Below are 25,747 nucleotides of genomic sequence, written 5' to 3' on the forward strand. Positions count from 1 at the left end.
AAGGTTTCAATATTTCTGTATTAAAGTGCAATTCAAAAATATTATAAACAGTTAACTAGTTATGGAAAACAGTTATGCTTTTGTGTTCAGAATGAAAGTATTTGTTAGAAAAAAGTTTATTTTATACTTTTTACTGGATAATAAAACTCATGTACTAAAGGGAAAAAAACAAATATCCAGAACACAGCAGTATGTCTTCGAGTTTTTCACTGTGAAGTACAGCCCTAACATCAAGGAAGAAAAGATTTCCTATATGCAAATTATATTCTCCACTACTTTAGTGGAACAATAGTTCAAGAAAACAAATACAAGAGGAATATACATGTGAGAAGTCATTATTAAATAACAGCTTAACACAACCCAGAATATTGGTTGCTTCTTTCTCGCTCATAGACAAAAAAACTATTTTTAGTTTTTTTCTTGCAATACAATTGCAGAACTCTCATCAACTATAGTTTCTTACTGATGTTTGCAGTTTTAATATTTTTTCCACCTCATTTATGTCTGGCTTGATGGTGTACCTCAGCTAAATCTAGATAGAGGGCTAACAAACAGCAACTGCTTTGATATCTATGTCAGGTTTTACCAATATACAGCAGTGTTAATTCCCATCATCTGTAGCAGAAAAAAGTTTTTTTCCTTAGATATAATATTTTATGTTGTGTTAGCTGCTACTAGTTAGAAAAGAACCGATTTCCAGATCACAGATTTTGAGTCCTGTTCTTAGGATAACCAATATCTGTTTTTTCTGGATCAGATATTATGCTGTTTGCTTAATTACATTTTATTTTAGTTCTCTCAAATCTAGCCAGTTATAAACCAATCTTTGGTTCCAGTTTACATAAATGGTTTCAATTCTAGTTTCCTTTCTGCTGTATAGTTATGGCACAGATAATTTGCACTAATTTGAGTAAGACTCATTGCCCTACTCTTACACCAGGCAGAAGACATTTTAGGGACACAGAGACACATAAAGATGTTTTAGAGACATAGACCCTGCAGCCAAATTGAAAGTAGAAAACAGAAAGCAGAAAACCTGCTGTGCATTCCTTCAGATGTAGATACAGTAAAACTATATCTACCTGGCATCCTTCTGCAAGGATAAAGAACCAATACTGCAGAAAGTGAAATCTTTACAGCACACTGAATGTGGGAAACCAGACGGCAGCAACAATTACTGAGAATAAATGAATTAATCTTTTGGATCTCCTCCCTGTCATCACTTCCTCTTTAGATACCAATTTCTAGGAATCAGTAGAAAGCTTTCTTCCCTTCTACTTTGCAGTAAAGATAGAAGTCTCTGTAAAATTCCCTGGTATTCATTAATCTGCAAGGGGTGAAAATACCATGCAGATAATGATGGAATTAAACATACAGAGATGCAGAAAAACAAAATGCTCCTTCATGAATATTTGTGTTACATTAAAGTGTTTTGTTTATACACTGAATATTTCATCCCTGCATAACTGAATGTTGTTTTATATGTATTTTATAGCTTATCTTTCCCACCAATTAAAGGGATAAAACAGTCGTGGCAATCCTAGTCTACCCTCAGGACAGAAAGCAAATAAAGTACTACTGTCACCTCTCTTGCATTGCCATTCTGAAAGTTTAACAGCAAGTGTAACACCATCCAACACTATCCATGCTACTGACACAGGATGGTCTAGAGATTTAAAAAAAAAAACAAGAGGCAGCAGCAATGATAAAATCTCCAAAGTCAAGAAACGCAAGAAAGAAGGTGGTGCTGAGACTCCTGTTAGTTGTTCTTCTTTTCCTCAGGGGGTGCATAGGGAGGTGGTTGATCCTAAAATGAAAATTAGGCACATTTAATCAAATTGGCCTTTTACTACTTAACATTTGAGTTTTTCTTCTGCCCACTATTAAAATATCTCACCATCCCTAAAATTATTTCATATCAAATCACAGCGTGTAAGACATTTCAACGCGGTCTCACATGCGACCTGTCTTCTAAGAAGATGTCAACTATAATGAAAGACCTGAAGTCAGAAGATGTCATGTTCTTCCTATCTTTATAAGGAAAGTTACTCGGTAATATGTGGTAAGCCAATGTTACGTAGAGACCCAGCTCTCTGCAAAAGGCTCTAATGCTCGGAGAGGTGGAAAGAAAAAGAGGTGGTCAGCAGCAAAGTACGGTAAATGGGCGCAGTTACAAAGGGGTGTGCCAATGGAACACTCGAAAGGCCGGTTTAGGAACAGTTCATCATGGCAAAAATCTATGTGCTTACGTGTCTTATTGGCACATAATCAACCTAACCTATCAATGTTACTATCACAGGGATGGAATGAGATGGTATAGAAACATTCAGTTAAATATGTACCGGTATATAGGTGTTTCTTCTTTTTTTTTAAAAGAGAGGAACAGCCTAAAGTAAATAAATAGACTTTGTGTTTGTGTGTAATTTCCTCTGGAATTCAAAATTTCCCAGTGTTAGTATGCTCATATAGTAGAAAGCAAAAATGTCAGATGCTCTTGGTATAATGTAAACATTATATTCAGCGTAACTAGCTGCAGATTTTATTTAACTACCGTATATACTTGAGTATAAGCCGACTCGAGTATAAGCCGAGACCCCCAATTTCACCCCCAAAAACTGGAAAAAGTTATTGACTCGAGTATAAGCCGATCCGCCGTTCTGCAAGCCTCTGCCTCCAGCAGAGGCTCGATCCGCCATTTTGCAAGCCTGAATACACAGGAATACCCTGTGTAGCCGCGGCTCGTCGGCAGGTCTCCGTTCCTCCTGCCGACCTTTGGGGAGGTTTGGGCGCCTCCCCAAACCTCCCCAAACCTCGGCAGGTCTCCGTTCCTCCGCGCAGACCTGCCGACCTTTGGGGAGGTTTGGGCGCCTCCCCAAACGTCCCCAAACCTCGGCAGGTCTCCGTTCCTCCGCGCAGACCTGCCGACCTTTGGGGAGGTTTGGGCGCCTCCCCAAACGTCCCCAAACCTCGGCAGGTCTCCGTTCCTGTTTGGGGAGGTTTGGGCGCCTCCCCAAACGTCCCCAAACCTCGGCAGGTCTCCGTTCCTCCGCGCAGACCTGCCGACCTTTGGGGAGGTTTGGGCGCCTCCCCAAACGTCCCCAAACCTCGGCAGGTCTCCGTTCCTGTTTGGGGAGGTTTGGGCGCCTCCCCAAACCTCCCCAAACCTCGGCAGGTCTCCGTTCCTGTTTGGGGAGGTTTGGGCGCCTCCCCAAACCTCCCCAAGCCTCGGCAGGTCTCCGTTCCTCCGCGCAGACCTGCCGACCTTTGGGGAGGTTTGGGCGCCTCCCCAAACGTCCCCAAACCTCGGCAGGTCTCCGTTCCTCCGCGCAGACCTGCCGACCTTTGGGGAGGTTTGGGCGCCTCCCCAAACGTCCCCAAACCTCGGCAGGTCTCCGTTCCTGTTTGGGGAGGTTTGGGCGCCTCCCCAAACCTCCCCAAACCTCGGCAGGTCTCCGTTCCTCCGTGCAGACCTGCCGACCTTTGGGGAGGTTTGGGCGCCTCCCCAAATGTCCCCAAACCTCGGCAGGTCTCCGTTCCTGTTTGGGGAGGTTTGGGCGCCTCCCCAAACCTCCCCAAACCTCGGCAGGTCTCCGTTCCTGTTTGGGGAGGTTTGGGCGCCTCCCCAAACCTCCCCAAACCTCGGCAGGTCTCCGTTCCTCCGCGCAGACCTGCCGACCTTTGGGGAGGTTTGGGCGCCTCCCCAAACGTCCCCAAACCTCGGCAGGTCTCCGTTCCTGTTTGGGGAGGTTTGGGCGCCTCCCCAAACGTCCCCAAACCTCGGCAGGTCTCCGTTCCTCCGCGCAGACCTGCCGACCTTTGGGGAGGTTTGGGCGCCTCCCCAAACATCCCCAAACCTCGGCAGGTCTCCGTTCCTGTTTGGGGAGGTTTGGGCGCCTCCCCAAACGTCCCCAAACCTCGGCAGGTCTCCGTTCCTCCGCGCAGACCTGCCGACCTTTGGGGAGGTTTGGGCGCCTCCCCAAACGTCCCCAAACCTCGGCAGGTCTCCGTTCCTGTTTGGGGAGGTTTGGGCGCCTCCCCAAACCTCCCCAAACCTCCCCAAACCTCGGCAGGTCTCCGTTCCTCCGCGCAGACCTGCCGAGGTTTGGGGAGGCGCCCAAACCTCCCCAAAGGTCGGCAGGAAGAACGGAGACCTGCCGAGGTTTGGGGAGGTTTGGGGAGGCGCCCAAACCTCCCCAAAGGTCGGCAGGTCTGCGCGGAGGAACGGAGACCTGCCGAGGTTTGGGGAGGTTTGGGGAGGCGCCCAAACCTCCCCAAACAGGAACGGAGACCTGCCGAGGTTTGGGGACGTTTGGGGAGGCGCCCAAACCTCCCCAAAGGTCGGCAGGTCTGCACGGAGGAACGGAGACCTGCCGAGGTTTGGGGAGGTTTGGGGAGGCGCCCAAACCTCCCCAAACAGGAACGGAGACCTGCCGAGGTTTGGGGACGTTTGGGGAGGCGCCCAAACCTCCCCAAAGGTCGGCAGGTCTGCGCGGAGGAACGGAGACCTGCCGAGGTTTGGGGACGTTTGGGGAGGCGCCCAAACCTCCCCAAACAGGAACGGAGACCTTCCGAGGTTTGGGGACGTTTGGGGAGGCGCCCAAACCTCCCCAAAGGTCGGCAGGTCTGCGCGGAGGAACGGAGACCTGCCGAGGTTTGGGGACGTTTGGGGAGGCGCCCAAACCTCCCCAAACAGGAACGGAGACCTGCCGAGGTTTGGGGACGTTTGGGGAGGCGCCCAAACCTCCCCAAAGGTCGGCAGGTCTGCGCGGAGGAACGGAGACCTGCCGAGGTTTGGGGAGGCGCCCAAACCTCCCCAAACAGGAACGGAGACCTGCCGAGGTTTGGGGACGTTTGGGGAGGCGCCCAAACCTCCCCAAACAGGAACGGAGACCTGCCGAGGTTTGGGGACGTTTGGGGAGGCGCCCAAACCTCCCCAAAGGTCGGCAGGTCTGCGCGGAGGAACGGAGACCTGCCGAGGTTTGGGGACGTTTGGGGAGGCGCCCAAACCTCCCCAAACAGGAACGGAGACCTGCCGAGGTTTGGGGACGTTTGGGGAGGCGCCCAAACCTCCCCAAAGGTCGGCAGGTCTGCGCGGAGGAACGGAGACCTGCCGAGGTTTGGGGACGTTTGGGGAGGCGCCCAAACCTCCCCAAAGGTCGGCAGGTCTGCGCGGAGGAACGGAGACCTGCCGAGGTTTGGGGAGGCGCCCAAACCTCCCCAAACAGGAACGGAGACCTGCCGAGGTTTGGGGAGGTTTGGGGAGGCGCCCAAACCTCCCCAAACAGGAACGGAGACCTGCCGAGGTTTGGGGACGTTTGGGGAGGCGCCCAAACCTCCCCAAAGGTCGGCAGGTCTGCGCGGAGGAACGGAGACCTGCCGAGGTTTGGGGACGTTTGGGGAGGCGCCCAAACCTCCCCAAACAGGAACGGAGACCTGCCGAGGTTTGGGGACGTTTGGGGAGGCGCCCAAACCTCCCCAAAGGTCGGCAGGTCTGCGCGGAGGAACGGAGACCTGCCGAGGTTTGGGGAGGCGCCCAAACCTCCCCAAACAGGAACGGAGACCTGCCGAGGTTTGGGGAGGTTTGGGGAGGCGCCCAAACCTCCCCAAACAGGAACGGAGACCTGCCGAGGTTTGGGGACGTTTGGGGAGGCGCCCAAACCTCCCCAAAGGTCGGCAGGTCTGCGCGGAGGAACGGAGACCTGCCGAGGTTTGGGGACGTTTGGGGAGGCGCCCAAACCTCCCCAAACAGGAACGGAGACCTGCCGAGGTTTGGGGACGTTTGGGGAGGCGCCCAAACCTCCCCAAAGGTCGGCAGGTCTGCGCGGAGGAACGGAGACCTGCCGAGGTTTGGGGACGTTTGGGGAGGCGCCCAAACCTCCCCAAACAGGAACGGAGACCTGCCGAGGTTTGGGGACGTTTGGGGAGGCGCCCAAACCTCCCCAAACAGGAACGGAGACCTGCCGAGGTTTGGGGACGTTTGGGGAGGCGCCCAAACCTCCCCAAAGGTCGGCAGGTCTGCACGGAGGAACGGAGACCTGCCGAGGTTTGGGGACGTTTGGGGAGGCGCCCAAACCTCCCCAAACAGGAACGGAGACCTGCCGAGGTTTGGGGACGTTTGGGGAGGCGCCCAAACCTCCCCAAAGGTCGGCAGGTCTGCGCGGAGGAACGGAGACCTGCCGAGGTTTGGGGACGTTTGGGGAGGCGCCCAAACCTCCCCAAACAGGAACGGAGACCTGCCGAGGTTTGGGGACGTTTGGGGAGGCGCCCAAACCTCCCCAAAGGTCGGCAGGTCTGCGCGGAGGAACGGAGACCTGCCGAGGCTTGGGGAGGTTTGGGGAGGCGCCCAAACCTCCCCAAACAGGAACGGAGACCTGCCGAGGTTTGGGGAGGTTTGGGGAGGCGCCCAAAGCTCCCCAAACAGGAACGGAGACCTGCCGAGGTTTGGGGACGTTTGGGGAGGCGCCCAAACCTCCCCAAAGGTCGGCAGGTCTGCGCGGAGGAACGGAGACCTGCCGAGGTTTGGGGACGTTTGGGGAGGCGCCCAAACCTCCCCAAACAGGAACGGAGACCTGCCGAGGTTTGGGGACGTTTGGGGAGGCGCCCAAACCTCCCCAAAGGTCGGCAGGTCTGCGCGGAGGAACGGAGACCTGCCGAGGTTTGGGGACGTTTGGGGAGGCGCCCAAACCTCCCCAAACAGGAACGGAGACCTGCCGAGGTTTGGGGACGTTTGGGGAGGCGCCCAAACCTCCCCAAAGGTCGGCAGGAGGAACGGAGACCTGCCGAGGTTTGGGGAGGTTTGGGGAGGCGCCCAAACCTCCCCAAAGGTCGGCAGGAGGAACGGAGACCTGCCGAGGTTTGGGGAGGTTTGGGGAGGCGCCCAAACCTCCCCAAAGGTCGGCAGGAGGAACGGAGACCTGCCGAGGTTTGGGGAGGTTTGGGGAGGCGCCCAAACCTCCCCAAACGTCGGCAGGTCTGCGCGGAGGAACGGAGACCTGCCGAGGTTTGGGGAGACGCCCAAACCTCCCCAAACGTCGGCAAGTCTCCGTTCCTCCGCGCCCTGCCTGCCTGCTTCTTTCCGCTGCGGAAAGAAGCAGGCAGGCAAGGCGCGGAGTTTGGGGAGGTGCGCGCGCACCTCCCCAAACCTCCCCAAACTTCGGCAGGTCTCGGACGGCGGTGGCTTGGGAGAGGTGCGGGCGATCCCGGAAGCACCAAAGCCTCGGCCGCGCACAAGTCCTCGGTAAGTTTTTTTTGTTGACTGGAGTATAAGCCGAAGTGGAATTTTTCAGCCCAAAAAGTGGGCTGAAAAATTCGGCTTATACTCAAGTATATACGGTAAATGTCAGAACAGCAAAAATTTTAGAACTACAAAGCTAAACTACAATTGTGTTACAGCAGACGTCTCCAGCCTTTCCGGGCTCGTGGCCCGGAGGGAAGGAGAGCAGCTTCCAAATTGGTGTGTGCGCATTCACACACAAACAAGGCCACACGCACCGGAGAGGCACTAGTGGCCCCATTTTTGCATGCACAAATGGGCTGTGCAACCTGCCCCGCGTTAGCGGCCCCGCTTGCACACACATGCATGTGCAAACAGGACCGCAGGTGCTAGCGTGAGTGGGGGGAGTGCGTGCACACTCAAGTGCATACCGGCCAGTCATTTCTGCAGCCCGCTAGCCAAAAGGCCACGGCCCAGTAGTAGGCCGCGGCCCATAAGTTGGGGACCCTGTGCTACAGGATGTCTATTCTCACTCAGTGATTGTACCAAATATTAAAACTGAGAATAAGATAGTTCAGACCCAACTGAGTTAACACGACAGAAAGTTAGTCTATGACAGAACTCAGAACTGAGAATCAGGTAGCTGAAACACAACCAAGTTAGCACAACAGAGTTAGTGTATGACAGAAATCATTACATTTCTCATAAATTCCTCTCCCAATTTTCTCAGTTAAAATGGTACCTAAAAAATGTGGAAAATCACTACTCTCTTAGCCCCATCTTCTGCCACATACAATTCTAGAGAAATTCCTTACCATAGGCATGTAAACATTATGAGGATTAGCTGGGTTATAATATGCACTGGAAGTTGCCTCTGCTGCTTTATTGCCACCTACATCATTAATAAAAGAAAAAAGATAGGGAGAACTTTTAAAACAAATGCAAACACTGTTCACATTCACAAACACTTAGTGTCTTATTATTTTCTAGATATTTTCTAGATTTGTAGCCTCTATAAGGAAGAATCTGGACAAAACAAGGTAATCATTTTTAGATATATTAACCATATAGGTTTAAGGTAGGCAAGAGAGAGAATATTCCACAATGATCAGAGTCTGAGATCAAGATCTATCAACTAACATATTTCAACAATTAGCAGATCAAACAGAATATACAATCTCTAAAACAGAATCTAGTCACATTTTTGCAAGCAAGGCCACAGGCTCTCTCTCCCCTTTTATTAATTTTTAGGCAGAGAATGTCCATAAGTGGAATAGCACTGATGATACAGGAAGGGATGGAGACAGATTTTCTGGCTTCAGCTTTTGGCCAGGAGGGAGGTGGGGGGAGTCACCAAAAAAGGAATACTAAGCCTTCCAGAGTCAATACAAACTTTCAATAGCACAATACTGCACAATTTCTATGTAGCAAGATAAGACTGGAGGTGAGGGGGCACAAGAGGCTGGGGACTTTTGCACTCATCTTTAGAGTTTATGGTTAAGAGATAGATGTTTCAAAGAATATTTACTTGATTGAAAGAAAATGGCTTGGACAAATCAGCATGTCAATAATTGCTCTTTAAATGACTTAGTTAAAACCCAGAAAATAAAACCTGGGAAAACAATGCAACTAACCCAGTTCTAAGCAGAAGCAACCCTAGATTCTTACCTGGCATCCCAGGTTCTGTCCAGGTCCTAGGACCTGTAAATCCTGGGTCAGTAGGAGCTGAAGGGCCAGCACCAGAAGGGCCAGGATATGGGGGAGGAGGGGCCATGTACATGGAGTTCATCCCAGGAGGTGGTGGATACGCGCCTAAAGAAAGAAAATCCATATTTATACAAGCATATCACAGATGTATTTATGTTGGTGAAAGTTCACATGAATTGTATTTTTTTTTACATTGCACCTTCTTTAAAAATCAACCAGGAAGTATTTTCCAAATAATTTACACATTCAAAGAAAGATGACTACTATGCAACCTGTATACTGCTAAGCTTGTAAGCCGCCCTGAGTCTTCGGAGAAGGGTGGGATATAAATGGAATTAAAATAAAAAATAAAAATAAAAATATTCTTGTGCAGATCCTACATCTATTCTCTTGGTTGTATAATATAATATATAGGACAGTAGCAGAATCATTTGTGGGAAATGGATCTGCAGAACAGCATACATGATACTCGAACACTTAATTCTATATTGCAACTAATGCCATTCACAATGAATATGTTCAATCATTCTAAATATTACCCTTTCCCTAGTGGCAATTCTATAATGTTGCTATTCATATTTTTCAGATCTGGATAATTTTTAAGTCATTTCACCTATATGGAATAGTTATGAATTTTTTGTGATTTTTTAAAAATATTTTATATGTTAAATGAAGATGAAAAAAGGAACAAGAATTATAAAAACTCCCAAAACTTATCTTAAACAAAAAGAGACAGCTTAATATTGAATAACAGTATTTTATAAAGTTGGTTGAAAATTCACCTGGAGGAGGTGCATATGGATATCCCATAGGCTGCGGAGCAACTCCATATCCATTCATTTGTGGAGGCATATACATATATGCTCCAGAAGCTGGTTGTGGCATAACGTAGCTTCCTGGTGGAGGTACATAAGCACCAGGAAAAGGTGGTGGTGCATACCCATAGCCAAAACTCTGAGCTGGTACTCCTCTAGAAGCTAAACACAGTGTATTTAATAAGCCAAATTTAGCACATGAAATCTTAAATAATTATGTTTTAAATCAACCAAAATTAGAAGGAATTTACACAAATTATCTAATTAGTTTACTCATCATGCTCATTATGTTTTTGCAGGAAATGCATTCTATGTGAAAATTGATTGTGAAATTAAGGAAACTACAGAAAGCATACAGAATATAGCTTTGTGGTGTTTACTTGCAGTGGTCATTGGAAGTGTCTGTATTTAATTCTAGGTAACAAAATGTGTCTGGAAGCATGCATGGAAGCACAGGGAAGACTGCACATGCTCCCCTCTGGATCATGTGCCTGGAAGGAGAAAAGGGGCTTAGAACGTAATAGGCAGCATTCCAAGTCACCGCCCAATGCACCTTTGCCATTGAGGAATATTTTCCTATAATATTTTTCTTATCAGCTGCCAATCTAATCCAAACCCATTTTTGTACCCAGTTTTTATTTTTCCTGCTTCTTCCACCATATCAAATCTGGACTCATTCGGTTTAGAGGAGTTATCCTGCTGTTATATAGAGTCCAAGTCTCTCTACATAATTTTTTTTCCAACATTCTGTTGGGTTGGAAAGAATGGAAAACATATAATAGAGGTGGGAATAGCAGCATTTAGCACTGACCATACATTAGGTTTTAAGCATGACTGAAGAACTATCAGCAAGTACATCAGTCAAATATTATCATCAAAAGCAGAAATCAGCTTTTTTATCTGTCTGGGATAGGAAGAAATAAGAAGAAAGTCTTACCATCACTTGCAAGCTTGAACATCATTTGTCCAAACTCTATAGCACCTCCACTGAAGAAGCTCATTTTAAATGACGCCTGACCTTCCCAGCCACCTAAGAAAAAAAGATCGTGTTAAAAGTCTTAATTATGGCAGCTTCCCAAAAGGTTGTCAAGACAAACCAGGGATAAATTGAACACGATTTGATACCAATGATCAGTTTACAAAGCAATTCAGAAATAGTTTTAACAAATATTACCATAATGGAGTATCCCTATGCCAGAGGGAAACTACCTCTTTTTTGCCAATTCCAGGTTCCTCAACATTGTATTACTGAAATCCAGAGATAAACTATCAACTTTCAATAGGTGTATTAAACCTTTAGTAAGATTAGCCTACTTACGTTATTAAGAACCCTTTAAAATCAAATAAAAAGGACCAAAACTTCATCCTATCCTTACCAAAGTTCTGGAGAGAGCAGAAGATGGCCGAATAACCCCAACTTCACAGTATAACCCACCTTTCTCTCACAGATTTCAAAAAGAACAAATTTCAAGGTAAGAACAATACTTAAATTGCTTTTTTCTTTTTCACAACCAGCTAAAGATCACTTTCCCCTAAACACATTAATATGTAAAAAGTGCAACTCTTCTTACAAAATCAGAAGTGAATAGCTTCCTCCAAACGCTAATCAAATGTTTTCACTGAATTTAATCAGTAAATGTGAAATTTAACCAGAATGTATACCAGGAAAACAGAATTTTCTATTTCCATATGCAAGCAAAAATTTACAAATAAATATACATCTGATTTGAAATAGTTGTCTTTAAAAATAGGTTTTCAAAATAAAATCCAGTTTTTCTTTTTCTTCCAAATCAAGGTAAAGTGAATTATGAAGTTTCGCATAAATACTGAATGAAGGATAGTGAAAATAATAGCTATCAAAAACCTTCATTATTGGTATATATGTACAAAGAGACATTGATACATACTTTTGATGGATGTATAGTTCTCACTACAACAGAAATTTAAACCAAAACCTTTAAGCTTGATTTTACATATGATTACTCCAAGAGCATATATTATTATTATTATTATTGTTGTTGTTGTTGTTGTTGTTGTTGTTATTATTATTATTATTATTATTATTATTATTATTATTATTATTTATTCTCTCTTATGGGTGACACACACCTCCTGGTTCTGCTTGTATTACTCCTTTGATATAATTGGCAGAAAAGACTGGTTGTTCAATGGAGCATCCCTTCACCAAGTGGAATGGCATCATGAAAGACATCATTGGGTCTTTGCCTTTTGACACAAAAATAACCTGCAAAACAAATTTATGCTTTCACTTGTTAAAAACAAAGCCAACACAGAAATGAAAACACGTAACATATAATTGCAATCTACATCCATATCAAATCATCAATTTAAGATTTAAAATTGGAATCATAATACTTTTATCCCAAAGCTAATTTATCCTAAAAACATTTTTCCTAAATAGGCAAAATAATCAATCAAGATAATCTTTTAGAAGGCTGTTCAGCATGGTTTAGCTTTACTTCTTATAACTTTTGATTCTTGGCTTGTGTAGGCCTTCATTAAAGATCTCAATAACAGTGTATGGACCAACCAAAAGAAAATGGTATGCCAGGTTCTGAGTTAATATACAAAATGTTTAAAGCCAAACTCACAATCCTTTTAATCTACACACAAAAGCAAACATTTTAAATATTATTTTAAAAATAGTGAGGGAGTTGTGTTTATTTTTATTTTTGGGCTGAAGATAGTTCCAGAAACAGAAGGGTTCTAGGCTACATAGAACTCATCTGTAGTGTCTGTCAACCTAATGGATCTTGACAGCAGGCCTGCAATCGAAACTTCATAGGCCACTCTTAAAATCCATGAGCGCAGTCAATTTTTTGAATACTCTACTCTCTTAAGTATTTAAAACATTAAATTGTCTGAAAATGATTATTACATATGGCACTATACTAGTGTTACTGGCTTCAAAAGCTAAATCGCTATAGCTATTCTAGTGACTTCAACTGAGAGTCTTTTAAAGTCTTCCACATCAAAGGCATTAAGCAGTTCAATTTGACTTTCAATCAGAGCATGTAAATGACTAAAGCATAACTTATTTTAGATAGAACCCTAACTATGAGACACTTAAATCGGGAAGGGAAAAAAAATCTAACCATTGACTTCACTTCTGATGCCACAGCTAACTTTGACTCTAGTAAAAGCATCAAATTGAGAAAGATTTTGCAGAAAAACCATATTACTTTATGTATTGTTAAAAATGTATTTTCAGTAGCTAAATATTGTTTTGGAAGCTTAACTGAGGAAATTTTCCACTTTGTTCTTTTACTTGGGAAGGTTGGATTTCACTCAGAACTTACCCGGAATGGAGTGAGAAAAACCATTCCTTTCTTAGTGCCTTTGAAAATCTCGGGATTGCCAGTTATCTCAGAGAAAGTCAGCTCCACATCTTTACAGTGCTTGAGAATACTTCAAGGAGATACAATATAGATGTATTAATATGTTTAATAAGATTTATTAAAAATGACAATAAGTATTGTTTTTTTTACAAAGTAAATAAAAAGTATTTACTAAGCTCAGTCCAGAAAATGCTCAGATCCTCTTGGTATAAACCTCTGTACAACTTCAACACTACAGTTAGCAACACTAGTGAATGTAGTATTCTATCCCCAGTATAGCAATATCTATTATTATTTGCTCTTTGTATTACGGTAAGTCTTTAAGATTTCTTTGCCCTTGCAATTTATAGATTACAGCCCAGTAGCATTGTATACGTAGCATGTTCAGTTTTGAAGAAAGATGGGCAGGAAGCCTTGCCATCAGGCCACTGTGACCGTTCTGCACTACATTTTGCCAATAAAGCCATTCACAGTCATGTAACATTTGATTCTTTACGGTAGGCGCCAATGTCTTTGGGTCAATGTCTTTTACTATTATTTGTGACTGCTTTGGAATAGTCCATGGACTCTAATGAAGTTGAAAGCCTGTTTGGGGCAATTCGGCCACCTCTGGCTTAGATCCAATTTCCCTTTGGCTTCTTTAGATGGCTGGGTGGATTGATGAATCCAGATAGGAGTAAGCACCTCATTTGGGGAATAAGTGATGCTCCCTCCTTATTCCCCGGTCCCAATCATATTGAATAACTATTGTCACCAAGCTCCTCTTCCTAAAGAAGTTTTCATTTATTTATTCAATTTCTATAACCACCCAACTCAACCAAGTGATTCTGAGCAACTTTATTTTGGGGAAGAAAGTGGATGTCAAAGCATCTAGTAAAAATGGATTATCATCAGAAATCTAGAAAAAGCACAAGATGGAAAGAGTTTTCATCTGTTCGGTGAATGATCTATGAATGACCTGGATGGAGAGAATAGATGCCTCCTGGACCACTCAGCAACATTCAATACAATTAATCCTAGTATTCTTCTGGACCATCTGCCCAGTTTGGAGTTGAGGGCACTGGTTTACAATAGTCCTGCTCCTTACGAAGTGAGTAATTCCAGTGGTGATAATGAGTCAGGCTGGCCCAGTGGGTGGTCCCTTGTGTGATATCTCAGGGTTTGGTTTTCTCTCCCTAGGCTATCCATCTGGAGACAGAATATCATCAGTATGCTGCTGAGGTGATCTCTAGTTATACGCTTTCATTTTGGGCAGGGCCAACCTGAAGTTCCTGATTCTGAAGGCTGTTAGTCTGGATAACATGGAATAAACTGAAGTTAAATTCCAACAGGAAAGGGATGCTATTCTGTTCTGGTTTTAACACTAGACAGAATAGCATTCCTCTGAAACAAAAGTTCTACAATTTGGAGTTCTTCCAGGTTTCATGGCTTACAGCTGGAGGGGCAGGTGGAGGCCATGGAGCCTTTGCCCTGTTTTGGGTGATGTGCCTACTCTGCCCTACACTGAATTGGAAGCCCTAGTGATAGCAATTCATACTTAATTCCATTAGACTACCATTATATATGTCCAAAAAGCTAACTTTTACAATTCTCAGAAATTGCAATATATACACTGAAAAAATGCACAAAATTCTGAATTTCTTCACTGAAAAAACAATCATTTCTTACTTAGGTTTTATTTAAAAAAAACCCAGATGGTGACCTATCACTGCTCAAGAATGTTGACAAGGTTAAACTTTTTAACTTAGCGCTCCAATGATCATTTAGAAATCATGTGATTCTGATTTAACTCATATTGGCTCTACTTCCAGTCCTACTGTCAGTATCACAGCTCTGCTGTACTATTTTTTTTGGTATGTTTTCTTCAGTAATTGCTTCTCTTTTTATTTCAAAGTAAACCAAATGAATGATGAATCAAACATGTAAGTTATTTGCTCTCATTTGTTTAATAATTATGACAAAAACAAAGTCATAATTATTCATCTCTTCAGTGTATTAGCTGAGTACTATCTTAACATAAATATTGTTTTCCTGTGAACCAATTACTTCAGTCATGTTTCCTCTTAGGTAACAAGCCTGCCAGAAAAGTAATACAGAAATTTATCTCGGGCCCAGACTTTATTTCCTTTTCCCTTTCAATTTGTACTTTTATATGGTGTGATGGAAAGAGAACTTGTTTTAACTCTCTACCTCCACGTAAATTGCTCTCCGGATACGCCCATTATTCCTAAACTAGACTGAGGAAGGCGGGATTTAAATTCATACTTAATGAAGCCTACACCAGGAGATGAAAATGTGTGTCACAACTACGGCCCACCACGTCATAAAACAACAACACTACTGTACACAGATTACTGCCGGATGGGAAGTGGAACTAAAGGCCGCGTAGACAGTTTGGGGTTACAGGAAAACAAAACAAAACAAAACAAAACAAAACAAAACAAGCCACTACCATCCTTGCGCCTCCCCACCAGGAGTCAAAATCCCAGGGAGAGCAAGACTATAGAAAGGGAGGGAGCGACGCAGGTAACACTCCTACGGCCTCTTAACACTTGGGCAGAAGTCGCAATCCCTCTCCGGGTGATGAAAAGATGCGAGGGCTCTCCAGCTCTCGCGCCGCGCTCGGGGCCGAAGAAACCAGGCGGCTTCCCGGGGGCGGGGTGGAGGGAGACAAGGTCGTTTTGCTGCGCGTTAGAGGCGTCCGTCCCACTGCTCAGGTAGAAATGCCCCGCCTGTATTTCGCGATCCCTGAGGCTACACAAAGCCCCCGACTCTTTCCCTTGCCGCCCCTTACTAGCCAAGTACATCTTCGCCTCCGGTTACCTTTCCCCGTGGGGCGGGACAACCCCGCCACCGGGCGAGTGGTTCCTGTTCACCGCCATGTTCCCGGCCAATGGCACCGACCGAGGCGGTTCTTCTCTTTCGTCCCTTGCCAAATACGGCAGAGACGCCCCGTAGCGGCCGTGATCTCCCGGCGCGCAGGCCTGCCTCTCGGTGGAGAGGAGGCGTGGCGGCCGGTCAGCTGAAGGGGAAGCCTGTCCCGCGGAAGCCGCGTGATTACTTGAGAAGACTGCAAAAAGCGCGGCGGTGCTGCTACGGTTCTAGTTTATAATCGGCTAAATGGGTTAAATGGACTCCAGAAGATGGTAGAGGACAGGAAAGCCTGGAGGAACATTGTCCATAGGGTCGCGCTGGGTCGGACACGACTTCGCAACTAACAACAACAACAAAATGGGTTCTGGAAGGAGGAGGAGGAGGAGGAGGAGGAGGAGGAAGAAGAAGATCAATGAGCGATGCAATTAGTCTTGATCGATGAAAAACGCCCATAACTAGGTAGTACCTTTCTTGGGATTAACTTAATAACAAGTTTTATTTGCGATGTAAATACAACGTTTGTTCTCCGCATTCCCACCAACCGCCCTGGAAAGTAATATTATATAATCGAAGGCTGCTTGAAATCAGCTGTTCATTTCTACAGCTGTAGATGGCTGAAAAATGTATTTGGAGTGAGGGCTTCCCTCCAGTCACAAAACATCTTGCTTCCTGTCCTGCCTCTTTATAACAGCATAAGCAGATATTGTTTTGGTTGCATTTTTCTATGAACTTGAACCTCGTAAGTGGCTGCCATTGTGGAAAATCACAATCCAAACAGAATATAGTAAAACAGATCCCAGGCAGGCAAAGGAGTTAGACAAAATTGTGTACTCTCGTCTTCTTTATGTGCTTAATACATACCTGAGGGAGGCTGAATTCGAAAGAGATAATGTGAACTTTTAAACTTGGAGGAAGCAAAAGTGGTCTTTGAAGAAGCAGGATAAAAAGACTATTAATGCTTTTTAACTTTACTGTTGAAGAAGACTGCTAAGCGTAGCATAGATAGCCAGAAAACAAACAAGTGGATCAGAATCCAAATAATCAAGATCAAATTATCATCTAGATACATTATGCAAAAACCAGCCCCCTTGAGAAGTTCATGATACTGGGAAAGGTGGAAAGAAAGTGAAAAAGGCAACCACAAACAATATGGATGGCTTTGATTCATTGTTGTTAGCTGCGAAGTCGTGTCCGACCCATCGCAACCCCATGGACAATGTTCCTCCAGGCCTTCCTGTCTTCTACCATCTTCTGGAGTCCATTTAAGCTCACGCCTACTGCTTCAGTGACTCCATCCAGCCACCTCATTCTTTGTCGTCCCTTTCTTCTCTTGCCCTCAACCTTTCCCAGCATTAAGCTCTTCTCCAGTGAGTCCTTCCTTCTCATTAGGTGGCCAAAGTATTTGAGTTTCAACTTCAGGATCTGGCCTTCTAAAGAGCAGCCAGGGTTGATCTCCTCTAGGACTGACCAATATGATCGTCTTGCAGTCCAAGGGACTCGCAGCAGTCTTCTCCAGCACCATAGTTCAAAGGGCTCAATTATTTGGCGCTCAGCCTTTCTTATGGTCCAACTTTCACATCCATACATTGCAACTGGGAAGACCATAGCCTTGACCATACACACTTTTGTTGGCAGGGTGATGTCTCTGCTTTTTAGTGTGCTGTCTAGATTTGCCATGGCTTTCCTCCCTAGGAGCAAGCATCTTTTTAATTTCTTAGCTGCAGTCGCCGTCTGCAGTGATCTTGGAGCCCAGGAAAATAAAATCTGTCACTACCTCCATTTCTTCCCCATCTATTTGCCAGGAATTGAGAGGGCCGGATGCCATGATCTTGGTTTTCTTAATGTTAAGTTTCAAGCCAACTTTTGCACTCTCCTTCACTCGCAACAAGAGGCTCTTTAGTTCCTCTTCACTTTCTGTCATTAGAGTGGTATTATCTGCATATCTTAGGTCACGGGTCTGCAACCCACGGCTCCGGAGCCACATGCGGCTCTTCAAGCCGTCTCATGCAGCTCCCAGTCCTCCTCCGCCATTCTGGAAAAAAGTCCCATTGAGAGAATGGGGCGGCGGAGGTTTGGAGAGCTGGGGCCTTTCGGGGCCGAAAGAAACGCGAACGAAGGCAGCAGCTCTCCAAACGAGGTGGTGGCAGTTTGGAGAGCTGCGCGCGCAGCTCTCCAAACCTCCTCCGCCCCGTTTGCAGGGCTGCCGGCTTCGTCCATGTTTGAGGAAGCCGGCAGATCTCCAAATGGGTGGCGGCGGTTTGGAGAGATGCACGCAGCTCTCCAGACCTCCTCTGCCCCGTTTGCAGGGCTGCTGGCTTTGTCCATGTTTGAGGAAGCCGGCAGATCTCCAAACAGGCAGCGGCGGTTTGGAGAGCTGCACGCGTAGCTCTCCAAACCTCCTCCGCCCTGTTTGCAGGGCTGCTGACTTAGTCCATGTTTGAGGAAGCCAGCAGATCTCCAAACGGGCAGCGGCGGTTTGGAGAGCTGCATGCGCAGCTCTCCAAACCTCCTGCGCCGTTTGCAGGGCTGCCGGCTTCGTCCATGTTTGAGGAAGCTGGCAGATCTCCAAATGGGCGGTGGTGGTTTGGAGAGCTGCTCTCCAAACCTCCTCCGCCCTGTTTGCTGCCACGCGTTTGGAAATCTGCCGGCTTCCTCAAACATGGACGAAGCCGGCAGCCCTGCAAACGGGGCGGAGGAGGTTTCGAGACCTGCTGCCTTCATCCGCGTTTCTTTCAGGGCGGCGGAGGTTTGGAGGCCTCTCCAAATGGGGTGGCGGAGGTTTGGAGGCCCCGGGGGGAGGGGCAGGGCGCTCGGGTGGCTTTGGCGGTGCCCGGGCTGAAGGCAGCGCCGCGACCCAGCGCCCGTCGCCAGGGAGACCCACCGCCACTGCCGTGCAGGTGCCTCCCGGCTCGGGGGAGCTGCGCTGTGGGAGACGCAAGGCTTCCTTTGGCCGGGGACGGGCTCGATGCCTCCGAGGTGGGGCCGGGCGGGATCTTCTGAAAGAACGTTTCCTTCGTCTTTGCGTGGCCCTCCGCGGTTGTCTCGGCCGGTGAATCCCCCCCTCTCCCAGTAAGCTGGTAGCACCAGGCAGCAACAGGTGCACGCGGCTCAGGATGCGGCGTGGGCGTCGGGGCTGCCGAGGATTGGCACAGTGCAAGCGATCTAGGGCAGGAGCTGATCCCGAAGCTTCACAAAAGGCGGAAAGAAAAAAGTCCCAGAGAGAGAGAGAGCGCAGGGCGGGGGGGAGAGCAGTTTTTTCTGAGGGAGGAAAAGTCAGGACGGCAGAGCCGTCCATACTAGAGTTGGATGGGGGCAGGGCTGGTGCACATTTTGCATTGTTCTGTGCATGCGCTCCCACTTTTGTGTGTGTGTGTGACAGAACCGGTTCCGAGTGGCTCTTTTGCTGTTTCAGGTTGCTGACCCCTGCCCTTGAGGATTCTCATCCATGGAATCCTTCCCAAGCTCTCTCTAAGTTTATTGAAATTAGCTCTAGTTTGACTGTATTTTATTGCTTGTGCTTCCATAATGTTGAATTCCAATATTGCATGAACACTTCCTCCCAAGGTTCCTGTGGCTTCAACACCTTCTATCATTTCATCTCTGTTAGTGAGAATTGGATCCAAAATGGCTAATCCCCTAGTTCCCTTCTCTACTTTTTGGGTGACAAAGTTGCCTACTAGATTTGTCAGGGATCTGTTTGATCTTCCACTTGGTGCAGGGTTTGTCTCCCAGTTGATGTCAGGGTAGTTAAAGTCCCCCATTACTATTGTGATGTGCGTCCTACATACCTTAGTTAGCTAACTAGCAAAAAGTTCATCTATTTCCTCTGGTTGGTTGGGTGGCCTATATAGTATACAACTATGGCAATGTCATTTTTTCTCCCTTTTATATTGTCCCAAATGCATTCAAGTTTACAGTTTTCATCATTGTTGTGCTCTATTTCTGTAGAGATGTAGTTATTTCTTATATAGAGAGCAACACCTCCTCTTTTATTTGGTCTGTTTCTTTTGAATAATTTAAATCCCTCTAGCTGTGTGTTCCATTTGTGGGTTTCATCCCACCATGTTTCCGTAATGGCGACAATATCTTATCTACCCTCATTAACCTGAATTTCTAGTTCACCCTGTTTATTGCTCATACTCTGTGCATTGGTGTATAGACATTTGAGTCCTTTATGACTGACCCTGTGTTTACTTTCTACATGACCTGTGTGGTGCCTGAGTTCCCCTATTTTCTTACCACCTATTTGGTTAATGCACTTTGTGTGGCACTCACTATTAGAAGCTTGATTTTGCTTAATAGCAAGGTTGATATTCTTGTCCACACACACATCTATGTTACATGCACTGATAGCCCTATAATTTTTAGATTGCCGGGAACAGGGGGATATTCTGTATCAATTAACTCACTGTCCCCGGTGTTTAGTTTAAATATTCCTCCAGAAAGTCTGTGAATTTATAGCCTAGCAACACTGTCCCTTTCTTTGATGGATGCAAACCTTCTCTTTTCTACATATTTTCATTGGACCATACAACAACAACCCTTAAGATTCCTATCCCTACAAAATAAAACAGTTGTTTTCTCAATCGTAGCAAGACTGGAAATGTCTGGAGAAATCTTTCCATAGAGATGGAGTAGTCATCCATGCATTTCCAGATCACACACTTCTGGTGGGTTAACTCAACGCATTATTTCCTGCATCAAATGTGCAGGGTATCAGATTCAATTGGAAGGATGTGGACATGTGAAGATATCTAAAAGTTAAACTACATAAGACTTTTTCCATAAAATAGCACTTCAAATTGTTCTTGAAAACCTATATAATGTAAATGTTGATATTGGTATATTAGTGACATACATAACTAAATATCAAAGCGTTCAAGCGCTGTTCAATATTTATATGAAGCCACTTGGAATGATTTTTGACAGATTTAGAACTAGATACCGATATGTCGAGAATACCTAGTGATAATTCCCTCTTCTGCAAAGTCAGCATTGGATGCCTCCAGGGCTTATGCATCTCCAGCTTATAAAGGACGGGATGTGAGATAAAAAGCTGAAACAGAAACAAGATGGAACTGTTACTGATTCTAAGGGGTAGACCTCAAACAGTAGAGCAAGCTACTAACAAATCACTCAAATTACATATTTTAATCAGACAATGGAACACAAAAGTTAAGTCTAGCAATATTTACATCATTGTAATTTTTTCAACAAGGTTGGATCATTAACAAGAAAACTTCATTGTGATACTTTAATGAGTTAAATATATCAAAAGATTCTAGGCATTGTCCAATCCTGTAATTGTTTTTTAATACAAACAAAACCCCTCCCAGTTGTAGTATAATATACTAATTCTCCACAAATTAGCTTCTAAGACAATCTACATTATCAAAATGTTTAATTAAATTTTGGTATCCACAATGACAATGGAAGGTTTTCAGAGATTATAATAGGATATTTTCTTTCTCTATACCTGTATTCTCTTTATGGCTTGATTTATACAATACAGACCCATATGTAACATAAAAAGAGGGGGGGGCACTATATTGCTGTGAGGCATTTTCTTTCCTAATATATTTGTGACAGTGATATGGTAATACTCAAGTAAGAGCTATTTCTGTAGTTTTGATGTCTGTAGGTATTTGAATTGGGGAAATGAAACTGAAAAAAGGCAATTTTGTAATAGTGCATACATTGGCTACAGCAGATGGCCATGAATACCTGATGCTCCCACAACTGGCTCTAAAATGCAAAGATCTGCACTGGGAGCAGGCAGATCTTTGGTTTTTCTCAGCAAAGTTAGACTAGTTATGATGTAGATGAGAAATACTTTAAAAATAAATGGCCCTACACAATTCAGTATCAAGCTGGAATTTTAGAGCTATTTTTATTGTTAAGAAGTAAAACTGATAAGAATATTCTACTATTCTTGGTAGTAAAGGAAACCAGAATTAGCTTGCAAAAATAGAGCTTGTTAAACTCAGTTTGAGTTCCCCAAGACAAGTTATCAATAACATCATACCTCAAAATCATTGCTCCTATATACAGTCTAAGAAGATAAAACTTGAAATGGAGTGAAAATCGAAGGCTTTCTCTTTGTTCAACTCATCTGGAATATACCATACCTACATAGGACAGTAACATCAGAGCGTTGTATATTTTACTGCATTTATTGCCAGGGTATGCAAAGAATGTATTTATGATTATAATCTGCAGTGCAAGGCAGTGCAGTGGTTAGAGAGTGGAACTGGGATTTGAAAAATCCAGAATTCAAGTTATCTCTTGAATAAGACAGTAACAGTGCAACTTTATACTTGTCACTTTTCCTCAGCCCCAATAGCCTACAAAATTTGCTGTGGGTATATAATGAGTGGTGACTGCTTGTACTGTATAACATGAGCTCTTTAGAAAAGATGGATAAAGGTTGCTTAGGAACACTGGCCACCAAAATATTTTAATATATTTAAATAGATGTGTATTTGACAGAAGCAATTTGAATATTAATATGAGAAAAGGGCACACAGGTGAATTTGTGTGAATAGAAAAATAGCCGATGCATGAATTAAAACACCATTGTTGAGGTTTATTCTCCCATAGTAGGCACAATAATGCTAATGCATGTTAAAGGGCAGTAGAATTTCTTTAATTAGGTTTCTTGTGCCCAAGAGTTCTAAAAACGAGCAGATAAAAGAAGTAATATGCCTAGGGATGTTATGCTTTGTGTGGTCATTCTGATTTTATGCCTAGGAGAATCAGCACAATACTATAGAATTCTCTGATAACCTCTTCCATTGAACATCAAGTTTCTGAGTCAGTATCATTCCAATAACATAGCTTTATATTTCCACAATTATATTAGAATATATTAGTTTTCACACTTAAATATATTGAACTAAAGTGGGACTTCTGAATAAATAACTATGCAGTTGCTGTATTATCTTTTTTATATTTGACAAAGGATACTGCTGCTATACTAAGACAATCCTTCTCATAAAATTATTTTCTGAATAACTACAGTGAAACATTTCTTCTCTTGCAGTCATTAATTTGTCATGGCTTTGACATAAGTTTTCAGAAACATCATGCAATTGTATCTTGCAATGTTATGGAAAGGCTGAAAATCACCCTTTCACAAAAACCTGCTCAGGACCAGACAATCATATTCATTTCAGCTAAAACTTAAGCTACATTTGATTCAGAATATTCATAACCTACTAGCAAACTAGCCTCTCAGTGGTTAAACTAAGCTAAAGAAGCAAGAAATTCTTCACAGAAATAAATGAAAGGCCTGCCTCCTTATCATGCAAATGTATTTCTCTGACTAGGCCTTTGTTATAAAACAAATCTTTTGAAGAGTAGTACCATTTATGCAAATTCATATAAATTCATAGTGTTATGGCAATGTGAAATAGAAAAATTGTCTACTCTAGCTATTTGTCAAAACTAGAAGTGGGAGTTATGAGTCTTCCTAGTAATAAAAGTATTAATTAAATCCTTCAGTCTTGACTCCTGATGATTACATGGACATATCCAAGTTGTTTTCTAGGCAATAATTCAGAAATCATTTGCCTTTGCTTCTTCCTCGGTATTCAGAAAAAAGGACCTCTTTGGGAATTTTTGCAAGTTTCCCATCTAAATACTAATTTATGTAATTAATTATATATTAAATATCAATGGGGTCATAGTCTGCTTAGCTTTTGGGGACTAGGCAAGTTTCCTATATGTAATACATTGTGTTATAAAGCAGCACTCAATGGACTTACCAAAAATGTAGAGGGGATCCAGTGATCTCCCCCCACCTCTCTCTTCACACACACACACACATGCGCGCGCGCACACACACACACACACACACACACACACACACACACACAGAGAGAGAGATTTGTCCCTCTCATTCTTACATTTGAGTGGTTGCTTCAGTCAAATATTATTTGGGTTAATATTTCATATTAAGTTACAGTTTGATTAACTGTAATGAATAAGCAATAATAGGCTAGGATCCCACATACTGTAACATCACAAACTATGTTACAGTCCAGAATGGCTAAGTTCACATCATATAGTAAATCAAAATCAAATCACATTATAACTTACAGTAATATATGCGTGAACCTAGACTGTATATCAAGGTCTATTGAAATAAATCCAAAATTATAGCAAACAGTTTCCTATTAAATTCTCCTATGGTCTCATGAGGTTTTATGGAGAGTCCAAACAACTACTTCTTCTAAAGATGTCTTGAAGGATTCCAAATGTACTTCTGTTTTCTTTTTTTGAGTTAATGGGAAAAGGTTAAATTCCATTGGACTAAACCAGACTAAGAAATAATCTCAAAAGAAGGCATCAACAAACTATTTCTATACTTTTTTTTAGAAAACCATATTACTCTTAACTCAGAGCAGACTTGACATCTAAGTTAGGAACAAAAGATCAAAACACCTATTCTTTGTTTAAGTATGTTACTTTAAGTAGTTGTTATATGCAAAATAGTTACACATACTGCAAAAGTTTGTATATGTATTTGTAGAACTTAAAATATTGCAGTTAATTTTTCCAGGTTGCTATAGCCAAAATCTATTTGGAAGGACTGAAAACATTTTATGGATGAATCTACGGACAACTTTTCTATAATGTGATGACCTTTTCTGCCACATTCCAGATCATATTTTAATAATTTGTAAACTCAAAAAGGGGTTTCAGTGGATTTCTGGTATTGTGGCTCCAATTAAATATCCTCCCTAATGAGATTCTTAATGCATGGAACTTTAATTTTACTGATTAAACTTTGATTTTCAATTTAGTGTTTGTTGACTTAGAATTCTTTGAATTAAGCAATAAATTATATAACACCAGTGGATTTCTGCTATTGTGGCTCCAATTAAATATCCTCCCTAATGAGATTCTTAATGCATGGAACTTTAATTTTACTGATTAAACTTTGATTTTCAATTTAGTGTTTGTTGACTTAGAATTCTTTGAATTAAGCAATAAATTATATAACACCAGCTACAAATTTTATTCCATTTTTAATATTTCTGTGATATCTTTTATGATAGGGAAAGGCCATAATTGCACAACAGAGCAGATACTCTTCGTGTAAAGAATTCTGGGTTCAATCATTATCTTCTTCAGGATTGGATTGGAATCCACTGCTAGATAAGACAAACAGTATAGAACTGGATCTGATTCAGCTGTAAACAACTGCTTTTGTTCTCTGTATTTTTTAATGTTTTTGTTAGCTAATTTCCATTATGGAAAACTCCTTAGAAGGAACATTTGACTTTGATGTTTAGATGTGCACATTTAAAAATGAAAGAGGACTATTCCCCCCCCCCACAAAAGTGGGTTACATTAGTTAATAATCATGATATTGTGGGAGACAGCATGAAACAGCAAACATGATGGCTCAGTATGTGGCAGTGAAATTCTGATCCTCACAAGTCACTTCTGTTTTGTAGGTAGTCCACAAATTTAGATTTTCAGCATTTGACTATATAAACTGGGTACCTATTTTTGTTTCAAAAAGAGAACAAAGCAGAAAATCTAAAGATTAGAGTACTCTGGCCAAATTCCATGTTTGGAAATCAGCAGTACAATTTGCAATTGAATGAAAGCTGACTATCTAGGCAAACTTACAAGGATCTGAGTCAGAATTAAAATGACACATTTTAGGATAAAAGAAGGACGTGCCTTAAATATCCTCCTGAATAGTGTCTTAGTATGCTACAGCTATAGGCATCTTTCCCATTGTCTGTGGGTTAGAGCAGGGGTCC

At 43.6% G+C, this 25,747-nt stretch overlaps 1 protein-coding gene across 1 annotated transcript; it reads right to left on the reverse strand.

Moving 5' to 3' along the window:
* WBP2NL (WBP2 N-terminal like) lies at positions 1 to 16,060 on the reverse strand. Its single transcript, XM_083366483.1, has 8 exons — positions 15,918 to 16,060; positions 13,056 to 13,164; positions 11,845 to 11,980; positions 10,673 to 10,765; positions 9,703 to 9,897; positions 8,882 to 9,025; positions 8,029 to 8,105; positions 1 to 1,807 (listed from the first exon to the last, which is right to left on the reverse strand). The coding sequence occupies exons 1-8, from the start codon at positions 15,974 to 15,976 to the stop codon at positions 1,760 to 1,762; spliced, it is 861 nt and encodes a 286-aa protein (XP_083222609.1). The 5' UTR covers positions 15,977 to 16,060; the 3' UTR covers positions 1 to 1,759.
* Positions 16,061 to 25,747: the final 9,687 nt, after the last annotated feature.

Source organism: Vipera ursinii (genome assembly GCF_947247035.1).
Source record: "Vipera ursinii genome assembly, chromosome: 6".
Classification (NCBI taxonomy): Eukaryota; Metazoa; Chordata; class Lepidosauria; order Squamata; family Viperidae; genus Vipera; species Vipera ursinii.

Bases quoted from the DNA above. Each gene is read 5' to 3' on its own strand.
- WBP2NL (XM_083366483.1), bottom strand. From the start codon at position 15,976: ATGGCGGTGAACAGGAACCACTCGCCCGGTGGCGGGGTTGTCCCGCCC. The intron at 13,165-15,917 runs GTAACCGGAGGC...ATCTCCTTGAAG, and splicing joins GTCCCGCCCCACGGGGAAAG to TATTCTCAAGCACTGTAAAG. The intron at 10,766-11,844 runs GTGTGTGTCACC...TTTTTTTCTTAG, and splicing joins AATACAAGCAGAACCAGGAG to GTGGCTGGGAAGGTCAGGCG.